The 21,071-nt window shown below is 31.1% G+C and overlaps 1 protein-coding gene across 1 annotated transcript in view; it reads left to right on the top strand.

Moving 5' to 3' along the window:
• Positions 1 to 21,071, top strand: part of LOC124360504 — a 166,729-nt gene that overhangs the window by 95,394 nt on the left and 50,264 nt on the right. Inside the window, exons 16-23 of the mRNA XM_046814195.1 lie at positions 7,949 to 8,128; positions 11,156 to 11,248; positions 11,808 to 11,975; positions 12,565 to 12,666; positions 12,970 to 13,083; positions 14,307 to 14,517; positions 15,070 to 15,265; positions 16,989 to 17,103. Of these exons, the coding sequence (XP_046670151.1) occupies positions 7,949 to 8,128; positions 11,156 to 11,248; positions 11,808 to 11,975; positions 12,565 to 12,666; positions 12,970 to 13,083; positions 14,307 to 14,517; positions 15,070 to 15,265; positions 16,989 to 17,103 (1,179 nt within the window). The remainder of the gene's footprint in view (positions 1 to 7,948; positions 8,129 to 11,155; positions 11,249 to 11,807; positions 11,976 to 12,564; positions 12,667 to 12,969; positions 13,084 to 14,306; positions 14,518 to 15,069; positions 15,266 to 16,988; positions 17,104 to 21,071) is intronic.

Here is a 21,071-nt window from a genome sequence, read left to right as displayed (position 1 = left end):
GATTGTTAGAAGCCAGGAGCTAAAAAGAACCCGATACCTAGACCTGGCTCAATCTCACCAGATGCAAGGAACATCCAGAGGCTGGATATATAGCTCAGAAACAGGATCTACCAAAAGCTGGGCTGATGAAGGTCCTAGAGGCTGACAACTCTCAGGAGCCAAGAACTAGTTTAAATACTTCCAGGGGCTGGTAGCTGCCATAGATCAGAAGCTCCTAGAAGTTGACACCTCCTGGAGTCTGGGAGCACTCAAAAACAGAGAGCTGATAGGCTGACAGCTCGGGAGCTCTCAGAAACTGGAAGCTTAGTGTGTTTCAGAATTATTTTAATGTACATTCTTTTGGCTTTTAAGGAATCAAGTGGTTCAATAAAATAAGTTTCAGTGTACCAGTTTTATGAACTGCAACGGAAATTTACTTAAATCTTGTGGCAAGTGAACCAAAAGGTCTCGCTATAAGTTTAAGATTTTCATTTTTCTATGTGAAAATGTTTTGATATATTACTGTACTGTTTACTTGTAATGTTATTTAAATTTGATTGTTTGTACAATAGCTCTTGAAGAGATTTCTTCTAACCTGATATTCATCATGCCCAAGCATGAAGCACATAAACAAGTGTTTCCAAACTTTCTAGGCTCAAGGCTTCCTTTAGGTCTGTACTCATTTCTGTGGTGCTCTCATCCCTCTATTCATCTCAATAGAGTCTATGAAGAATAACAAAAAAGGATTGTGACTTTTTAATTCACATTGATAAAATATTTGCCTGTATGCTTATTGTAAACTATGCCATCATAAAAATATCAAATAAAAACCATGTTTTTAATAAATTATGTAAAACTATATACTATTCACTATAACTGATTTTTAAAGAAGAACACTATTATTATATTATTGTTAGATTTCCAGTAGTACAAGTAAATAAATAGAGGGAAGTAATTAAAGTACAAATATTTAACATTTTGAATATTGTTATAATAACTCAAATACAGTAGAACGTCGATAATTCGGATGTCAAAATTCCGGACCGTCAACAATCTGGATTGGCAGAGACACTGATGTCATGGCTAGAGAAACAAAATGCATTCAGCTGATTCTTTTAAAACGAATCAATACTGGAATTAAAAAACCTATTAGAAAATATTGTTTGTTGCTTTTACTGTACACATGTTGCTACTAACAAATTACAATACAGTTTTTGAACATAAAAGATGTTTTTGATTAATTTCACCTCTAAACTCATTACTGTATAAGAGAAAAAATAAAATTTTTTAATGATTATGTACTTAAATAGTGTATACGGGCAATATTTAACGTAATTTTGATCATCCGGATGAGGTCCACTCCCAATTAATCCGGATTATTGACGTTCTACTGTACTGCTTAAAAAATTACAGTTCAGCTAATCAGATTATATCTACTCAAATTCATCACAGTCGTATTATTCATTTAATGTTTCACACAAGCCAAATTGGACAGATTTTCTAAAATTCTGTATACAGGATAAGGTTTTTTCTCTTTAATTAGTACATCAAAATCTGGACTCATGTTCAAAACTGAAACACACTTATTTTTCAGTTTTTAAATTTTGATTTGGTGACTGCCACAGCTGAGAAGCCCGCCTCAAAAAGGTACAAAGTTGCAAAGGGTATCAACAGAAGCAATGCTTTCCTGACAATTTGGGGATTCACTTTTCTACGTTAGTCTAGTAAATAATTTGTTTTTAATACAGTCTTTAACGAAGTATCTGTTTGGAATTCAACCAGTTGTTCACTCCTTTAATGTTTAGATACATTTCTTTGTTAAACGGATTTGATACACACATCATAGAGTTGACATCGTTGAAAGGAAGATATTCATCGTATTCATTGAAATACACTCAGTTTGGAATGATCTTTCTTCAATAAACTGTTTCAAGGCTGAAAATCTAGTGTATTCAATTTTAGAGTTTCTTTTCAAAACCTTTCCACTGTGTCTGACAGGTGAAGGATATTTAGTTTTTTTCTAACAACTACTTTCTTAGTATGTTCAACTTTTTAAACAATTCAGTAAGAAAAGCTATTTTTGACAGAAAGTTTTTATCAATAAGTTTATCGGCAAGGACATGGTTTTTTATCCTTCTGGAAAACATATATTTCGTGTCTTAGCTCAAACACTCTAGAAAGGAGGTTACTAAGAGACAACCAACAAGAACTACTGTAAAATAAAACATGAGCAGTCAAATCCCATGTTTTTGTAAATTTTTTCAAATATATATTACTTAATAGGAGTAATTTTAATGTATTTTATTGCACCCATTTAGTGTTAAGTATATTGTGCAGTTCCTGAATGAGATAATCACTGGCTTCTATATGGATCGTGCAATGGGTCTAAATTGCAATGGTCGTTTTTGCTCGAACAAAGCTTGAAACCCGCTTTTCGACCCACCGTTGAACTGCCACTATCAGAGTAGACTACATACACATTTTTTCCAGTCAGTGTCATGCTTATCAGTTTGTCTGGGTGGGGTCAAGAGTAGTGTAAAGGCAACATGTCCCAAGAAATAGTGGTGAGTACGCCTATGGTCTCTCACCAGAATGCTACGAGTATTTACGCGATGAGGTAGCAATCTCTTTTTGTTTATGCTTAATTGTTTTAATATCAAATTATTGTTGATGAACAGGAATTTTAGTTAAATATTTACTAATTCTTCTAATTTAAATAATCAAGAGCTTAATAACAATAATATAATTGGTGAATGGCAAACTGATGTTAGAGAAGTACAAGCAAGGTTCTGGTCCTAATAGTATTCTAACAAGATTCTAAGACATAGCATATTGAATATTTGTTACATTCTATGTTATTTGAGTATGATAGTCTCAATGCATGTACCTCGCCTCCTGATAAATGTAAAAATTCACCAATATGTACTCCAGATTGTTGAAGCCTGTGATGTAAACAACAACATAATTTCATTTTTTAATCCTAGCTTACAAATAGATATAGTTACAGGGTGTTTCAAAATTATGTCAAAAAATTGTAGGAAATGATTAATTATGTTTTCTATGTTTCTTATACTTTTGGTCGTTTCTACTATGGTTTTCATGAAATTTAGTATTACATTTTTAAACAGTATTTTAATAATTAATTAAAAGCTTCTTATCACCAAACTTTTTGTAATCTCTTTGGACGAACACGACTTTAGATTCCAGGAGTCAAGTCTGTGACAGCATCAGATTCCAGACACTGTAGCCTACTATGAGGAAGGTAAATTGGAGCTAAACTCAACATTACCAGTAACTTTGAGTTTATATTTTTCATCACATTGCCCCAAAAAGATTCCAATCATTCAAACCAAAAGCGAGTGATGTTTTGTTTCAAAAGAGATGTTTTGGAGTTGAGAGTGAAGAGAGTTCAGGTAGGAGATCTGAGGACGTCAGAGTTGGAGTTGTTCACTGACTTGCAGAAATGTTTATACCTCCGTTGTTACAGTGACAATCAATATAGAAAAGCTATATTCTGCAGTTATGACAGCTGGCATTCCTGGTAGTACATACACTCTGACGATATTTTCTTTCCCCAGAGAAGTAGTATTTCACTACACCTGAAGTGATAAAGGTTTAACTCTTGAGAGGGTTCTTGTCATGTTGTGGAATAACGTGAAGAAAAACTTATTTTGATGTTCTTTTAGGTAAATGTCTGAGTAGTTCAGAGCTAATTCCAATTTGAGAGATTTGTTTTCACAGAACCTTTGTCGTATCTGTGGAAATAACAATCCAGTAATGAATGAATCTTGACTGAAGTACTTTCTTAAGTAGTAACATCTTGAAAATTACAATCTTTAAATATTTAATATATGACTCAGAACTATACAGAAAGCATTATTTGAATTTAATGTCTGGATTAGGATACTTCAGACCTTGTTATCTTCTAATAAATATTTTAATGATGAAGGAAAAGTGAAAATTCTCATAAATTACATAAGTAACAAAATAGATCCTATGAAGAAGTTGTTAAGCTGCTTTCTACAATATATATAAAATCTAAGAATGAAATCTACTATGACCATTTATTTGTGACATGTAAACAAAAACCTGGAGAATTTATTGACACATGCTTGTAATCACTGAAACTCTTCATAAATAACAAAATTTAGTTGTAAATAGTTAGTGCCCTAAAATATCTGACAAGGACAGGCATTAAGTTTAAGATCCGTATAGAGTTTAATAGTAACAATACAAGAGATACATATAAATACTAGCAATTACCACACAATTTACACACAATTTCTGAGGCTTTGCAAGTGTATGAGCACTTCTGATTCGAGTAAATTATATCTCTGACGCCAATGTTGAGTTTGCCTTGTTGCTACAATAAAGAAAATCTCTCAAAAAGTGTATATTTATGGCCATTGTAATATAATCCGGTCTTAGTATTTTTGATCCATAGTTAATTTTGCCTTGTTTTATGATCAAGAATATATATCATACATATAGATACACAGCTCCAAGAAGTATACTTCTCAAAAGACAACTAAGATGGTTGTTATAACAGTTTTTAAATTTGTAGTAAAATTTAAATAGTAACATTGTCTTTTCTATTTGCATTACAGTACAGACCAAGCACTACATACTAATACATACTAAAATGTAGCAAAATGTACATTTTTACTAACAATTTCAATTTTCTCATCTATATATTTTATTATTCTGTGTTCAACAGGGGTTGCAGAAATGTTTGAAATAATAAGTATTGTTACTATTAAGCTTTATTATATGCATTCACAAAATAACTGTAAACACATTGAAAATATTGGTTTAATCAATTAACCATATGGTTTGTGCAGAAATGTTTGAAATAATAAGTATTGTTACTATTAAGCTTTATTATATGCATTCACAAAATAACTGTAAACACATTGAAAATATTGGTTTAATCAATTAACCATATGGTTTGTGCTATTATGAAACAATGTTTACACAGAATAGATGAATATATTTAAGATGCTATTTCAATGAATAATGTTAATTTTGTTTACTTTAATGCAACTTAGACCAATATAACATTTTATTAAGTTTAATGACCAGTGGAGCATGGCCCGATGGATTTTCAAAATAAGAATAAGCCTATATGTTAACCAGGGGCCATAAGAATGTCTATGTAAAATTCCAATACAATCAGTTTAATAGTTTATACCTGAAAGCTTAGCAAACAAACAAACTCATGGCACATTTATAATATTAGTTAAGAAAATGACTTCTATCTTATATGACTGTTAAGACAATGTTATGTATGGTCGTAATGTGCCAATCAGGATGTGCCAATCAGGATGTAACCTCAGCAAAACTGCAGTTAACCATTCATTGACGTTCAGAATTCTAAATAATTTGCACAAACTTAAGGTAGATAGGATTATTAGGATGATTGAAATATTACTATTCTTAGTTAAGTAAAGGTTAATCATTATGAACAGCACAAATATTCAGATGGGTTAGAACAAAGTAGTACTGAGACAAATAGTCTCTTGCAATAAAGGACATTTAAAACCTTCCAATAAGACCTAATCCTTGTTTTATATTAGCCTTTTAGTGATTAAGAGCACTACCAATGTCCTAATTGAGAAAAAGCAATTTCTTAACCCACATCAAAAGATTATGCATGGAACAAAATCATTCACTATTCTAATCTTAATATAAATTGGTTTCATAATAGTCATATTTCCAAATTACCAGATATGCCCATCTTATAAAACCTCGAATCAGAGGCAGATAACGCCTGTGGATCTACAAGAAGATGAATTAATGACCATTTTAAATGACTAACATTTTATCATCTAACCTCCAGGCTTATGCAGAGCTCATCCTGCTATGCAGAGCTCATCCTGTAAAAACTGTGTTACTTGTAAAAAAAATAATAGAAGGATTCCCTGTTTAGATCTATACTGCGTAATCTAATATATATACAGCCGCATGTGTAACTCATATCTCTAATAAAATCACACTATGTGCTTTCAATGTATTGTGAAAGATGTAATTTATATTTATGTACAGAATAAAGTATATACTGTATCTTGCTGTTATTGCAAGTTATTATAACTGATCAGAGTTCTGACAAGGCCATCTAACAATAGCTGCACAACAAGCAGCACTCAGTATTTCATTGCCTTTAGTTATTATACATCAAATTTTCACTGAAGTCAAATGTCTGCTATTTTATTTGTATCATTGTGCTACCATTTAATTGACTAATGTGACAAAGCCTATTGTAACATATGTTATTTAACGGCAATAAACGAATTGAATTGAATATTTTATTAAATTCATTGCTTTGGATAACTCCTACAGAGGAGTCACCCCTAGACCATTTACTAACAATTATCAATATCGTTGTGTTTTTTAGTTTATTAATACTAGTAGTAACTTTGTACAGACATGTCCTGACAATATGGAGGGTCGTCAACAAGCCGTCTATCAACTATTACACAATGAGCAGCAATATGTCCAGTAAATTCGGTTTGGTGATATAAGTAATAACTCTGTACAGGACAGTCCTGAAAATGTGGTGGAGGGTCGTCGCCTAGCTGTCTATCAACTGCTACACAATGAGTAGCATTATGGTCTGTGCCTTCAGATTGGTATTGCAAGTAATAGCTCTTTACAGGGTAGTCCTGAAAATGTGGTGGAGGGTCGTCGCCAAGCTGTCTATCAACTGCTACACAATATGCAGCAATAATGTTCAGTGAATTTGGTTTGGTGTTGTAAGTAGTAACTCTGTACAGGGTAGTCCTAAAAATATAAAAATGTGTTGGAGGGTCGTCACCAAGCTGTCTATCAACCGCTACACAATGAGCAGCAGTATGTCCAGTAAATTCGGTTTGGTGATATAAGTAATAACTCTGTACAGGACAGTCCTGAAAATGTGGTGGAGGGTCGTCGCCTAGCTGTCTATCAACTGCTACACAATGAGTAGCATTATGGTCTGTGCCTTCAGATTGGTATTGCAAGTAATACCTCTTTACAGGGTAGTCCTGAAAATGTGGTGGAGGGTCGTCGCCAAGCTGTCTATCAACTGCTACACAATATGCAGCAATAATGTTCAGTGAATTTGGTTTGGTGTTGTAAGTAGTAACTCTGTACAGGGTAGTCTTGACAATATAAAAATGTGATGGAGGGTCATCACCAAGCCGTCTACCAACTGCTACACAATATGCAGCAATAATGTTCAGTGAATTTGGTTTGGTGTTGTAAGTAGTAACTCTGTACAGGGTAGTCCTGACAATATAAAAATGTTTTGGATGGTCGTCACCAAGCTGTCTATCAACTGCTACACAATGAGCAGCAGTATTTTAAGTAAATTCGGGTTGGTGATATAAGTAATAACTTTGTACAGGGTAGTACTGAAAATGTGGTAGAGGATCGTCGCCAAGCTGTCTATCAACTGCTACACAATGAGTAGCATTATGGTCTGTGCCTTCAGATTGGTATTGCAAGTAATACCTCTTTACAGGGTAGTCCTGAAAATGTGGTGGAGGGTCGTCGCCAAGCTGTCTATCAACTGCTACACAATGAGTAGCATTATGGTCTGTGCCTTCAGATTGGTATTGCAAGTAATACCTCTTTACAGGGTAGTCCTGAAAATGTGGTGGAGGGTTGTCGCCAAGCTGTCTATCAACTGCTACACAATGAGTAGCAGTATGGTCTGTGCCTTCAGATTGGTATTGCAAGTAATACCTCTTTACAGGGTAGTCCTGAAAATGTGGTGGAGGGTCGTCGCCAAGCTGTCTATCAACTGCTACACAATGAGTAGCATTATGGTCTGTGCCTTCAGATTGGTATTACAAGTAATACCTCTTTACAGGGTAGTCCTGAAAATGTGGTGGAGGGTTGTCGCCAAGCTGTCTATCAACTGCTACACAATGAGTAGCATTATGGTCTGTGCCTTCAGATTGGTATTGCAAGTAATACCTCTTTACAGGGTAGTCCTGAAAATGTGGTGGAGGGTCGTCGCCAAGCTGTCTATCAACTGCTACACAATGAGCAGCAGTATGTTCTGTGCCTTCAGTTTGGTATTGCAAGGTTCCTGCTGCCACTCTCTGAAAGAAGAGATGTTATTTCTCCACAAGATCATAGTGTGCTTTTCCAAAATGCTCAAGAGGTAACTTTTTAAAGATATTTTATTGTTTCATAAATGTTTGCCATTTAAGACATGTCTTAACAAGCAAGTATTTTTTCTCTCTGCTACCGCACTATGCTAGTTTACATGGGCACCTATATTCTAAACTTTGGGCTTTGTATAGACTCCATTACAGCAACTGTAGTTTGCGTTTTACTGTTTGCTTTGAAGAAGATTTCCAAATTCTGGTGCCTGCTGGCCATAATATTCTCTACAATTAATTGTGTTCTTTATCAAAAATCATGTGGTATTAACAAAAATTAAATTTGGTTACACTTATATATTGTTTTTATTGCCTATTTTTTATTTCTTTAATGAAACATTAATTATTTTTTTAGTCACACATTTTACTTGGAATTTATTGATTAGCGTTATTTTTACTTTTCTTGTGTACTACACAGTAACCTTTGTCTAACATTTTATTAAAGTTTCAGACAGTTTTTAAAATTTAATAAACGACTTTACTGTAGGCCTCTGGTCAGTTCAGTGCAGACCTTTTGTGACCTGCATTCTTTAGTACACTTCTAATAGTTTTGTTTTTATTGTATTTTATTTAGTGTGCATTAAATTGACACACTACACGGTTGTGACTTATGTGTGTCACATTCAATTCTTCCATCATCAAAAACAAACTTTAAAACAGATTAAAAATAAATAAAATGCAAGCTGTTTTGTATTAATTATTTTTGTCATATCGCAAACAGTTTCAAGATGATAAAAAACTATAAAAAACATAATTTTCTATAATCATTTGACATTTACACAAAATTTTTAATATTAGATAACAAATGTATGTATTTTACCAAAGCATTGGCATATCTAACTTATTACAGTTGCAATGTAGGCCTCCCACGCTTAAAGGCATTTGAAATATCTATGTTCAATTGCTAAGCAAGTTCTACTTTGGCACAAAAATCATACATCGTTAGATTTCATCTTTGCAAGTAAACAATATCACTTCAAAATATTCAAAGTATGATAAATGAATATTTAAACAAAAATATTTTACAAGTAAGTATTATTAGAATACTTGTATTTTGATATTGTGAGAAATAATTAATTTTACTCATTTTGTACACTTAAAAATGGCATGATTTATCAAAATTCATAATATTACATAAAATATATATATATATAAATAATATATAAATACAAGCACTTTGGGGTTTGTTTTATTATCGTTAAATGGTAATTATGCTACAATGTCTTGTAAATTGTATTTCCTTCAATTTCTTAGTCTTTGGGCAACCCTCCATAAACTTTTAGAAAAAGCAGTTCCTTTTCTAGAGACCAGGAATAATATTATTATCCTAGAGACAGACCAGGTGAACACACTCATGATTCATATCTTCTTCAATTATGGATACCATACCAAAGTAGTGCTAGTCATGGTACCATGATTGGCTGAGGGTTTATACTGCAGTATTAATATCAAAATATTAACTCTCAAAATACATTCACATGGTTATTTAATTATTATGTTCATAACAGTTCTTGTTCTTGTGTTACAATTGTTAACATAATTTATCCACATTGCCATAATCACGTTTATTTAAATTGGTTGAAAACTGTGTTCATGATAGTCACAGGTTCAGTTTTCTCAGTGCTATAAGATTGTAAGATTAGTAACACCTTTTATGTTGTAAGGCAATTGATGTACGTTTATAATGTATTGCAATCTTTGTAATCTGAAACAATTGAGCATTTGGAATGAAATATTTACAAATCAAAGTAGACAGAATTATTACTAGTGGTAGTATCAGCAAGATATTAATAAATTTGAAATTAGCATGACTTGTAAGATGCTGGAAGCATTCAGTTCTTGATGAGCTTTGCAATGACTTTTATATATTTACAACTTTCTTTATTATTCTATTATTCTTTATTGTTCTAAAGAACCCATATTCAAATTCTGGTTAAGTTGTGATATTAGCAACTTATATTTTTGATGTAAAATTGTTGTTAAAACTAATTTGATTGTTTTGATTTAACCCTCCTACTCGCCATTAACCCATTTTGAGTACTTCTAGATTCACTCTGTAATGGCAAGCAACTCATTTTGATTCGCTGTGTCATCTTTACTTCTATGACACATTTAAACATTAAACGGGCTTTAACCCCAACAAACGTGATACCTACGTGATCCCAATGAACTAAACTATAGCAAATAGGTATTGCAATTTCTGATAAATCTTGACTTTAGCAACTTATAAAGTAGTTATTGTAGTTCCATAGTTTGAACCAACCGCAAAATTGTGAGAAGTGTAAAAAACTATTAATATCTATTAATATTGTAAAATTATTATTTATCAAACTCAAAAGAGAAGTTTGATTTTGTGTTATATATTAAATAGAAAGCTTAAATTCTACTCTATTTGACCAAAATGATTTAGTTTTCATTAAATTGTCAACATGAATATAACAAAAAGTTTTTACCAAACTGTTTTATTTTTTTAAGTTGAAAATTGTTATACTTTATAGGTGTTTTATATTTTATAAGTTCATATTTTCTTACTAAATGATAAATTATGTATCTTTTGGTCATTTTGGAGTTTTTACAAAAATATGTTGATACACAACTAGGAAACTCAATATTACTTTTTTGCAAGTTAGTTTTTTTTGTATAAGTGCTAATATTTTTTATAGTTCAATAATCAATTCCTGATATTTTAGCAAAACTATATTTACAACATAAGTGTATGTGCATAAAGCATGTACATCTTATAGCAATTTAGAAATCCCCTTGTAATTTACTCAAATTGGGCTTGCCAGTATAGAAGTTATTATATGGCCAATAGAGGGTTATAAACACTACTTGAATATTTTTTATTTCCAATACAGTAATAATTTGAATTTACTTGTATTATAAATAATTGTGATGGGCATTATGTTTTCAAAAATATGATACATGGTTCATATAAGCAAAAAATCTCGTAATATTTTTGAACAAACATTAACTTAATTCTTTAATATCATGTCTAAGAAAAATTTGTCATAAATTTGTTTTAGTTACTTAGACTCACAGAAGATGTTTTAGAGATGATGATTCAAGAGGAGGGAGACCGTTTTGGATCATCAGTAGGGAGAATATTTCTAAGAAAGGTAACAATTTTGTTCTTAATTTATTTTTTATTGATGATGTTTAATATTCTTACAAAATAAATTATGCTCATTTATTTACATCAAATGTATTAATATACTCTTATTCTTGGATGATTGGGAAATCTAAGGCCTGATTCACATTTATCTGACAGCATTGATACACAATTCCGATGCAATTAGTTTGAATAAATCTGTTCATATTTTGCATCAAACATGCAAGTATTAGACAGGATCTTTCTTACCCATGTTGTTATTTTCTTCTGAACCTTACTTTCCACACAATTACTATATTATTCATTTATGTAGATAATGTACCATACAAATAAGGAAAAATCTAGGATGTAGAAAACTGTTTGTCTTCCTAATTTCTACGGCGTTAGAGAATACTACAAAGATGTTTGAAAAAAGTCATTGTTCCTACTGCATATTTTACCCATTGTATATTTTGGAAAAATATTTAAATTAACTGCATATTGATATATTTTCTTTCAGTGTAATTTTATCACACAATATTTTAATATGTTACAACTCATTAATGTTGTTAACTTACTTTTCCCAGATGTCTGCCATTATTAGTGGATATCGTCGTTACTGCTCAGGGCTTAAAAAAGCTGACTGTTTATTGGTAGAAAAAACTCGAAATTCAGCATTTATGAGAATAATAACGGAGCCTCCAGTACCTCGCAGAAGACCTGATCTCACAACGTTTGTACATAAACCCCTTGAAGTAAGTAAAACAACTCAGCTTAAAGATTAAACCAGTAATGTTATATTGAAGTCTAACTAAAAGTTTTTAATACCAATTAGTATTTTTTGTAAAACAATATGTCTTTATTTGTAAATTTTAGTCTTATTTTTATATACATAATTTTTATTTTCTAAAGATTATAAATTTAACATATAGTTTAAAGTAAACTACCCTTAATCAATATACCTACTTTAAAGTACCGTATAATGAAATGTTGTATTTTCTTTCTCTGAAGGTTTTGGATATGTACTAAGAAATAAATACCTCTTTAGAAATTTGTTGTGTAAAGGATTAACTGAAATATACACAAAACATATTTATTTCTGAATTTTTCTACGAGCTATGTAAATAAAATGTCACACTAACTTCAGTAATAATGAAATTTCATAAATAGAAAGGTGTCCTTGGTACAGGACAAGGAATGAATGTGAACACTTGACAGTATCAACTTTCCACAAAATAGTGAAGAGAAGACAAATGGAGTTTATATACTATATTCCCAGTGAAAAATCCAAGCATTCTTTTGTAACCTGTTACTAATAGTGATGTCTAATTTTATTTTGTTCAGCACTTCCGAGATCTTTTGAAGCTCCTACAGACAATACAAAACAATACACCTCCAAAAGACGATGACTATCCTGCCATCTCACGAGTTGTGCAAGAGTTTCAGGTACACTATTTTATTTTTAATCTAAAAATCTGCAAAGGAATTGAGAGTTAATAAAGTTGAAAAACAGGCAGCATTGTAGTTTATAATTAAACAGTTTAACATGAAACTAAGACAAGTTCATCTACATTAATAAAATTTTAGCAGGTAAATTGTAGTTTTAAAAATTCATTTGTTGAGTATAAAAAGTATTGCTTCTATTTTGATATAAACATGATTTAAAATAGAATGATACTTCAGATATGTTAGTAAATATTTAGAGAAGACTACAATTATTAATATGTAATGTTTTTCTGTGCTGAATAGACAGCATACAGAGATATAACAGTAGAGTCTGGTCTGATGGAACCTGAGGTAGAGGGCCGTCCATTACTTTCATTACAAGACCTGGAGAGCAGATTGGTGTTTACAAGATGCAAGGTGAGCAAAATAAATTAATTTTTATACAAAATCAGCCTTTTACAATCACCCTCATGGTAGCACTTATCGAACATTTCTCCATAATTTCACCGAACATGACTCCCAGAATCCAAAACCACTCTTGTTCAAAATAATGTTATACAAAATTTTATCTTGTAAATATTTAAGCTAAATTCGTCTGCCGCCTTGGTACAACATTTCATTTTAATATGGTGGCTGTTCCAACTTCAATAATCTAGATATTGTTTATTTGAAAATCCTATGAGAATTTTCTATTACCGAAAAGTGGTGATAGGTTTGCTGAAACACGTTGAACCTTGGTACAAAAATTGATCTTATAGACATCTTGACTAGGTTCGTTGGTCAGGTTGGTATGTCATTTAAACCTAGAGAAAAAAGCAAAAGTATTCTGTAATGCTTATAAAACTTACTTTTTGTTATAAACAATTTTTTTGTATCTAAAGTTGTTTTTGAGATATTGAATTGAATACATGTAAATCCTATGATAATGAATTGATAATGTTTTAGTTTTCATGAAATCTATCTACTTCTTCCAAATGAGCCAGAGGGACTATTTTGAATGAAAAGTATTACATTTAGCTAGAATATCTGGGATAGCCTATCCTGAGATGTACACGCAAATGAAACAAAAAATAAAGTCTTGGTAATTTGATACGAGACAGTTGCACAATACCTACACTGGATTTATCTTAGTTCTATCCGTGCGATACAGCATTAAGAATGGAGACTAACCGATAAAACATGTTTAAACATGTTTAATTAATAACTGTTAAAATAACCAATGATTGTGGTATATAAATGTTTAAGAATTTTTTGTAGGATAGACAGAATAATTAATTTCATGGATGGAAAATTTGTGGTTATTTATCACTTAGGAATGGAATAAATTATTCCATTTTTGGAACAGAGGTCTGATTATGATTCTCATTTTAACCTTCCTACATTTGGTTTAAGCTTTCTTAGTCATTCATTATTTTCTGACCTTATAGAAAAATCAACATTTCTAGATGTTTGAATCGGTTGTTCTTTTAGTTAAAGAATACTCTCCAAATAAGCGGTTTCACACCAAAGATAACATAACTGAAAACATTACAACTTCATTTCTGCAGAGAACAAAAGGAATTGAATAAAAGTCTATAGCCTATTGAATACCATTTGTATGTATAGGTGAAATCAGGTATTACATTGGTTATTATTTTCAGCCTTTTGTGTTGAGTTCACCTGGGAGACAGTGGATATTCGGTGGAGACCTGAGCAGAGTTGAAGGTCGATCAGTGCGCTCTTTCTGGGCATTGTTGTTCACTGACCTTCTGCTCTTCGCCAAGGTCAGCAGGGACAGAGTACTGTTTGTAACAGAAGAGCCTCTCTCACTGCTCACTGTTAGCCAGGCACTTTTTTCTATACGGAAAAAAGGTACAGTTATCATTAGAAATAAATATTTTATAAAGGTTTGATTTTAGGTTCAAAAAGATTGGTGAGATTTACGAGTAATCAAAACGAGAAATAACTACAACACTATAGGTTTGACTAGCATAATATTTTTACGAAAGTACATATACAATTTTTGTGTGTATAAGACAAATACAAAACATGTTTGATGAGTACATATGCTGATGCTAATAAATTTGTAACATTGTTTTCAAAACATTGCCACTTTAAAGCACCTAAATGAAAAAGAACGGGTGTTGATCAGAATGAGCCCAGTTGGTATTGTATGGTGGATGCTCCAGTGGTTTCCAGTCATATTATTTGAGTATGACTATGGTAACATTTGTAATGTGCTATAATGTAATGAAATTTAAAATTATAATCTTATTTTGTTTAATTATATTTAACTATAGATATTTTGTTTTTAAGAATACCGTACGTTTATGATTTTGTAAATTGAAACAAATTTTCCTTTACTCAGCTGCAGGTTTTGGTTCAAAATGTTGAATCACTAACTTACTCACGTACCTGTTGTAGCTACTGAGTTCAGGTTGATGGTCAGTTCTACACCAGGAGGTACAGACAGTCCAGCCACTGGGGTCACCTGTGGACACTTGCCAGACTTACCTCTGTCCAGGACACCTCGGAAGGGGCCAAGAAGAAGAACTGTGGCCCTCAGAGCTCCCACTCCTGAGTTGAAAGCAGTTTGGCAGAACCTGATACAGAGGCAAATGTAAGTTTAAAATGTACTTGAAGATAAATGCCAGTTAATTTCTGATAATCTAGGAGTGGGTCATTCATGTTCCAGGTTAACCATGGTCAGTAAATAAATTTAAAATGAACTAAAAATGTTTATGAATTCATAAGTCATAAAAAATAACATTTCAGATTTTGGTCTAGGTCACTTCTTATCAGCAAGTATTCTTCAACAGCGAGTATGTCAACAAGTAAAACAATTTAATGTTAAATATTAGAGTAATAATCGTTGGGTATTAATTTCAAACAGTTTCCACCAAAGCAACTGTATCTTATGAAATACAGTGTTGCCAGCAAATCCACATTTTTGTCATGAAAGCCAGTTTATTTGTAACACCACTATACAGCTGATGAGATACATTGTTGTTAGTGAAGTCAGTATCCATAACAATGTCACTGTACAGTCGGTGATGTGTGTTATTGTATATATTGTTAACACATACTGAATGGGTATAACAAGGATCCTATGACTCTTCATGAAAGGTAAGACTTGCCAAACATTGATAGGAGAATCAAAGCTAAAATCGAATTTCACTGCACCTCTTCACACTGACCATTGAGTTCAGCCCAGTAAAACTAAAAAAATGTCTAAAACAGCACTGAGCTGTACTAGACATGCAACAAATGAGGCCTCAAAAACAAATTTATTTCAAAGTACTTACAGTAAATAGTCAGAAATTACATGTAGTTTTCACACTTTGTAAGAAATTGCCAAAGTTGTTTTAAAACAATACTAAGTTATTACAAAAATTTACAACCCAGATAAATAAATAAATTGAATTATCAGATCATGTATAACAAAATAGGATCTCTCATACAAAAGGTATAGCCCAGAACTTTTTACCTGTATTTTCTCATGATAGGTTTTAACCATGAATATTTTCATAGAAAAACATGTCTACCACAGCTCAATCATCTGAGAGAATAGGAAGTCATAGTTCCTTTTCTACATATACTTGAACCAGTTTAAGAAACTTTCAGACCATTTATTTACAAAATCCTGGTCCAGGCTCTTTTCCCGGCACAACCTTGATTGCTTTATCTGTGTAACCTCCACCCCTAATCCCAACTCAGGATGGATTAGAGCCATGAATCAGCATTATATGAACAAGGATATTTCTTGTTAAAAATCTGACAATTTACATTATAAGACTGAAGTTTTCCCAAGCTTTTGAACATGTACATAGAAGATGAATTTGAAATCTAAGAAAGTGCCAAAATCCTGTACAATATACCTTCTGTTATTCTACTGCTTCCAATCTCATAAAAAAGAACCACAATTAATGACAGATTATAAAACTAAATGATCTGTCACTCCCATTATTTGTAATCTCTCTACATAATGTGTTAATAAGAGTACATAAGCATAATGGGATGTTACTATATGAACCCTAGCGGAACATAACATTTTACAACTCTTTAATTCTAAATGCAGCTTTACTGTCTTTTGAAAATTACACAATTGAATTGGATCACAAATAAATTGTACAAAACTTTGTTTATTAAAACACACAACACTGCAGAATGCTACTTTTTTTTTAATGAATTAGATGAAGATCTGGAATGTCAATACTGTTTAGTAGCGTATACATATACTCACAAATGAGTTAAGATTATTTCACAATAGAAGATTAAATTGAATTTTTCATTGCTATATCTTTATGTAGTACACAGTAAGAGTAAGAGGAATATTTGTTTAGAATCTACCTGAACACCGGGCGAGGAGGGACGCCGGCCAGCAGTCCCCTTGACTCTCCTGATCCTCTGACTGCTGACTCTGTGGCGACCCTGGACTCTCTGTGTCTCAGACGCCAGGTATTACTCTCCCCTCCACCACCCCCTCCAACCCCAACCCTCGAACCATCCTGAGACTTGAGTCCCCATCCTAACAGATGCTGTAGCCCTACACGTTTTTAATTAAACGACCTTAGCAATGCACACTCCTGATATAATTAACATAGATTTGATAATACCCAGAAAAATTTAATTTTTAAATACTATAATAGTTGAAGCTTTAGAAGAGAAGGGATTGATTTGAATTTATTTTATTGTATTGGTTTTAAAATCTTTAAAGAAAATCATTAGCATTAGTTGTTATTAAACTGCCTTTATTTACGATTAAACTGATGAATTTACACTGAACAAAATGATAATCAATCAGGAGATATTGACTAGGTGATGTGTAAGGGCTGCAAGTTTAGGATGGGGATGTATTTGTCTCTGGTGGACACCTTGTACAGTTATGTACATTTGATTACATGTAAATAAAAACTACTAAAATTTAACTGTGCATAATATTTAATGATATGTAATGGAGTATTTTTATCAAATACTAATAACAATGTGCAGTATTATAATAAATGTAGTACACATCTTGTTTAATGATTTACCTTAACAATATTTCTGGTTTAGTTATAAAACAAGCACTATTATAATAATAATCAAAGGTTATAAAATACTGTTCTAGCCTTAACTTTAGAGCAAGGGCTATAAGTTCATACACAAATATTCCATGAACTTTGATTAGTAAAATTCAAATATTTAATCTAATAGGTTATTTATGTATCTAAAATAGTAAAAAGTAGCATTACACAAGTATTTTTACATTAATTAGATTTTGGTACCTATAAAACTGATTGTACAAATTTTAAAACTTTAATTTAGTGTTTAGATTAGTAAAAATTCAACCTCAACAATGATTATGGATAATGTTTTAAACTAAGATATAATTAAATGTACTGTAACAATTGTTACCAAGAATTGCAGATTTATGTAAATCACAGTCTTGTAGTCGGAATATTTTGAGATTGATTTCATATTCATGTTATTTGGAAAACATTAAACAAACACGGCCAACAGAATCTTTGTCTCCTTTTCCACTGAACAAAACTAAAACGTCATTTAAAGAATTTACATTCTTTAAATTGAATTTATAGTATACTGATTAAATTCCTCAACAACTGTTAAAACTTGCCAGCATAACTAAATTCAATTTAATGGAAGAACGAATTTTCAAAGTATTTCATAAATAATATTGAGTACCTAAGTTAATTATACTTATCCTATAAAATAATCATAAAATCATTTAAGTGATTTTTTTAAAGGATATGATGTGTATTTGAACAAACTAGAAAAGAGGAGGGAATTTTTGTTTTGAGTAAATTCTTTTACAATAGTAATTATAGAACCATAAATTTCATTTAATAGTTATAAACATTTCAGCAATGTAAGATGTGAGTTAATAAGACAAACAGTTTATGTATTTGTAAATAAACCATTGTAATGAGTTATAACATATATTTTTTCATTTAACTTTTAATTAACTCATAGTAATCTCATGTGAATTCTCTATTTTACAATATATTGATTTGGTAAAGGCTATCAGCAATGTTATTTGCATGATTTATTGATGTATATAGTTTATGCAGTAGCTCAAACAGTATTATTATTTTATAACAATAATTGTACTGATCATGTAAAAGAAATCAGAACGAACCACTTTTACAATTGAAAACATAAATTGTTTGTCGTATTCTATGTATTTCAACAAATGACAACAATAAATAAGTCACAAGGTTATTTTTATATTTAAATTGTTATATAGTTACATGTGAACATTTCTACATTAATATATAGACATACTTCTAGGAAAGATGTAGCCATTACATTAATCCATGCAGCTAGTTTGTCAAACATTTCTAGAACAGAAATCCGTATTAAATTAAAGTACTATTCATACTTTTGAAATGTGTAAAAACAATATTACTTTAATAAGGAACTCATTATTACACATACATAATCAAAGAAGTACACTAACTACAATTTATTTTATTTTCTTCCAGACAAGCTATGTGTACTTAAAGACCGTGGCTGAAAGTATATTTCTTAGATACATTAAAGTAGCCAAATTCTAGAGGAATTTTCTTAACTAACAAATCACCGAAAATAACAAAGTGGCAAATGCTGAAGCTTCTATTTTAGTTCAGGTTCAAAATTAGAACGTTTCCATCTCAAAAGGTGCAAACACAGCCATATTTAATATTTACTTTATTTTGTACATTAAGATATATAATAAGTATATATACATACATATTGAAAGCATATAAACTCTTACAGAAATAGAGAGTTAAATTCTTTTTTTATGATTTTAATGCCTTTATGACTCAAATTGGATAAACGTTACAACGAATATACTTTAAAGTATTAAACAATAAGTTAAATATGTACTTTTTTTAAATAATAGACCATAATATTAGAATCAGCAGTCTCGTAAACTAACTTTAATAAGATTAAATAACTAAGATTAATAAATATGTTTTAACTATGCTTCCTTTTCAGGTCCATAAAAATTGCAAATATATTATAAGATAATGTATAGAAAAAGTAGACACATATGAAAGTATACCCAGCGTGAATAAGTATAAGGTGTGTATATCAAACTGTAATGTGGAAATACATTAAAATGACTTGATTCCCCTATTTGTTCACTGGCATGAGTTAATTTTATTGGTAAATATAATCATTTACAGGAATGCTATCACATAATTGCCGTAGGAACTTAGTTTGAGTTATGTGTTTTGCTGCAAATCTGTCAATGGTAAACCAAACATGTACACGTTCAATCTTATTTATCAATAAAATGGTGTTAAAAATAATTTAAACTTGATGTTTGTAATTTTGAATTAGCCATTCTACTGGGAATCAACTTGGTATTACATTTCTTTTGTTACTGGATTACCTTGACGGCTAGTTACACTCGTATAAAAATACAAAAGCAATGTGCAAAATCCATTTAAGTTTGTACTTAATATGTTGTATAAGATTGCATGATAAGTTAAAAATGCAACAAACTGTGTATGGCTAAAACAGTACACCCTGTTGTAGAATTAGTACTCCTAATGTTACCGCTGTCGCATGTCACATAACAGTTTAAGTACTTGATAATACAGGGCAGTGATAAATGGAGTTAATTTTTATTATGAGATAGGTACTTTATTAAGTGTTTAGATCTTTTAAGCATGAGTTTAGTGGATTAAATGAATGTAAATGCTTAGTTTCCACTGAAAAATACATTTTACTTATATTTTCTGGAAGATAAGGCCATAGTAACTTTATCACCACTTAATGTAACTATAATTATTAAGCTCCAGCTAATATAATTTGTACATAAAACCTGAACGGACTTAATGAATGAATGATTCATTTGATACACCAGAATTTCCAATAACTTATTTTGTTACTGAAACATTGAAGTTTAGGCCGTTGCCTTAACCTATAAACTAATTATTTTGTGTTGACCAATAACCAATAAATATATAATATTTACCTTGGAAGCGTCCATCAAGTATGTATCATTATTTTTATACAATTTATAGGCTCACTCATTAAAATTCATTGACAATTAATTGTACTATTAGTTTAAATATAAAGCGTTATGCTTAGAATCAGACAATAAATTTACAGAAGTTTAAAGTAAAAGAAAATTTGTCACACCAGATTATTGATCTATACTTTGACATGTTAAATATATGACTGGTAAATTGAAAAACATTTACCAGTCACAGATCTTTACAAGTAAACTTTATGTTTAGTGGCCTTGAAATTAATTATGCTTATTTATTGTATTTCTTAGCAACTGAAAATCGATAAAAATTTTCCAACTTTGTAAATATGCATCTATCGGTAGTTTACGAATTTACCTTTAGAAGTTAACTGATCGACACCAAATGGCTCAATCAACGCATCCAGAGTAAATGCTTTATTGCCACAAAAGTATTAAAATT

Source organism: Homalodisca vitripennis, chromosome 4, assembly GCF_021130785.1.
Source record: "Homalodisca vitripennis isolate AUS2020 chromosome 4, UT_GWSS_2.1, whole genome shotgun sequence".
Classification (NCBI taxonomy): domain Eukaryota; kingdom Metazoa; phylum Arthropoda; class Insecta; order Hemiptera; family Cicadellidae; genus Homalodisca; species Homalodisca vitripennis.
Note: the sequence above shows the minus strand (reverse complement) of the source record. Positions and strands in the feature narration are given on the sequence as shown.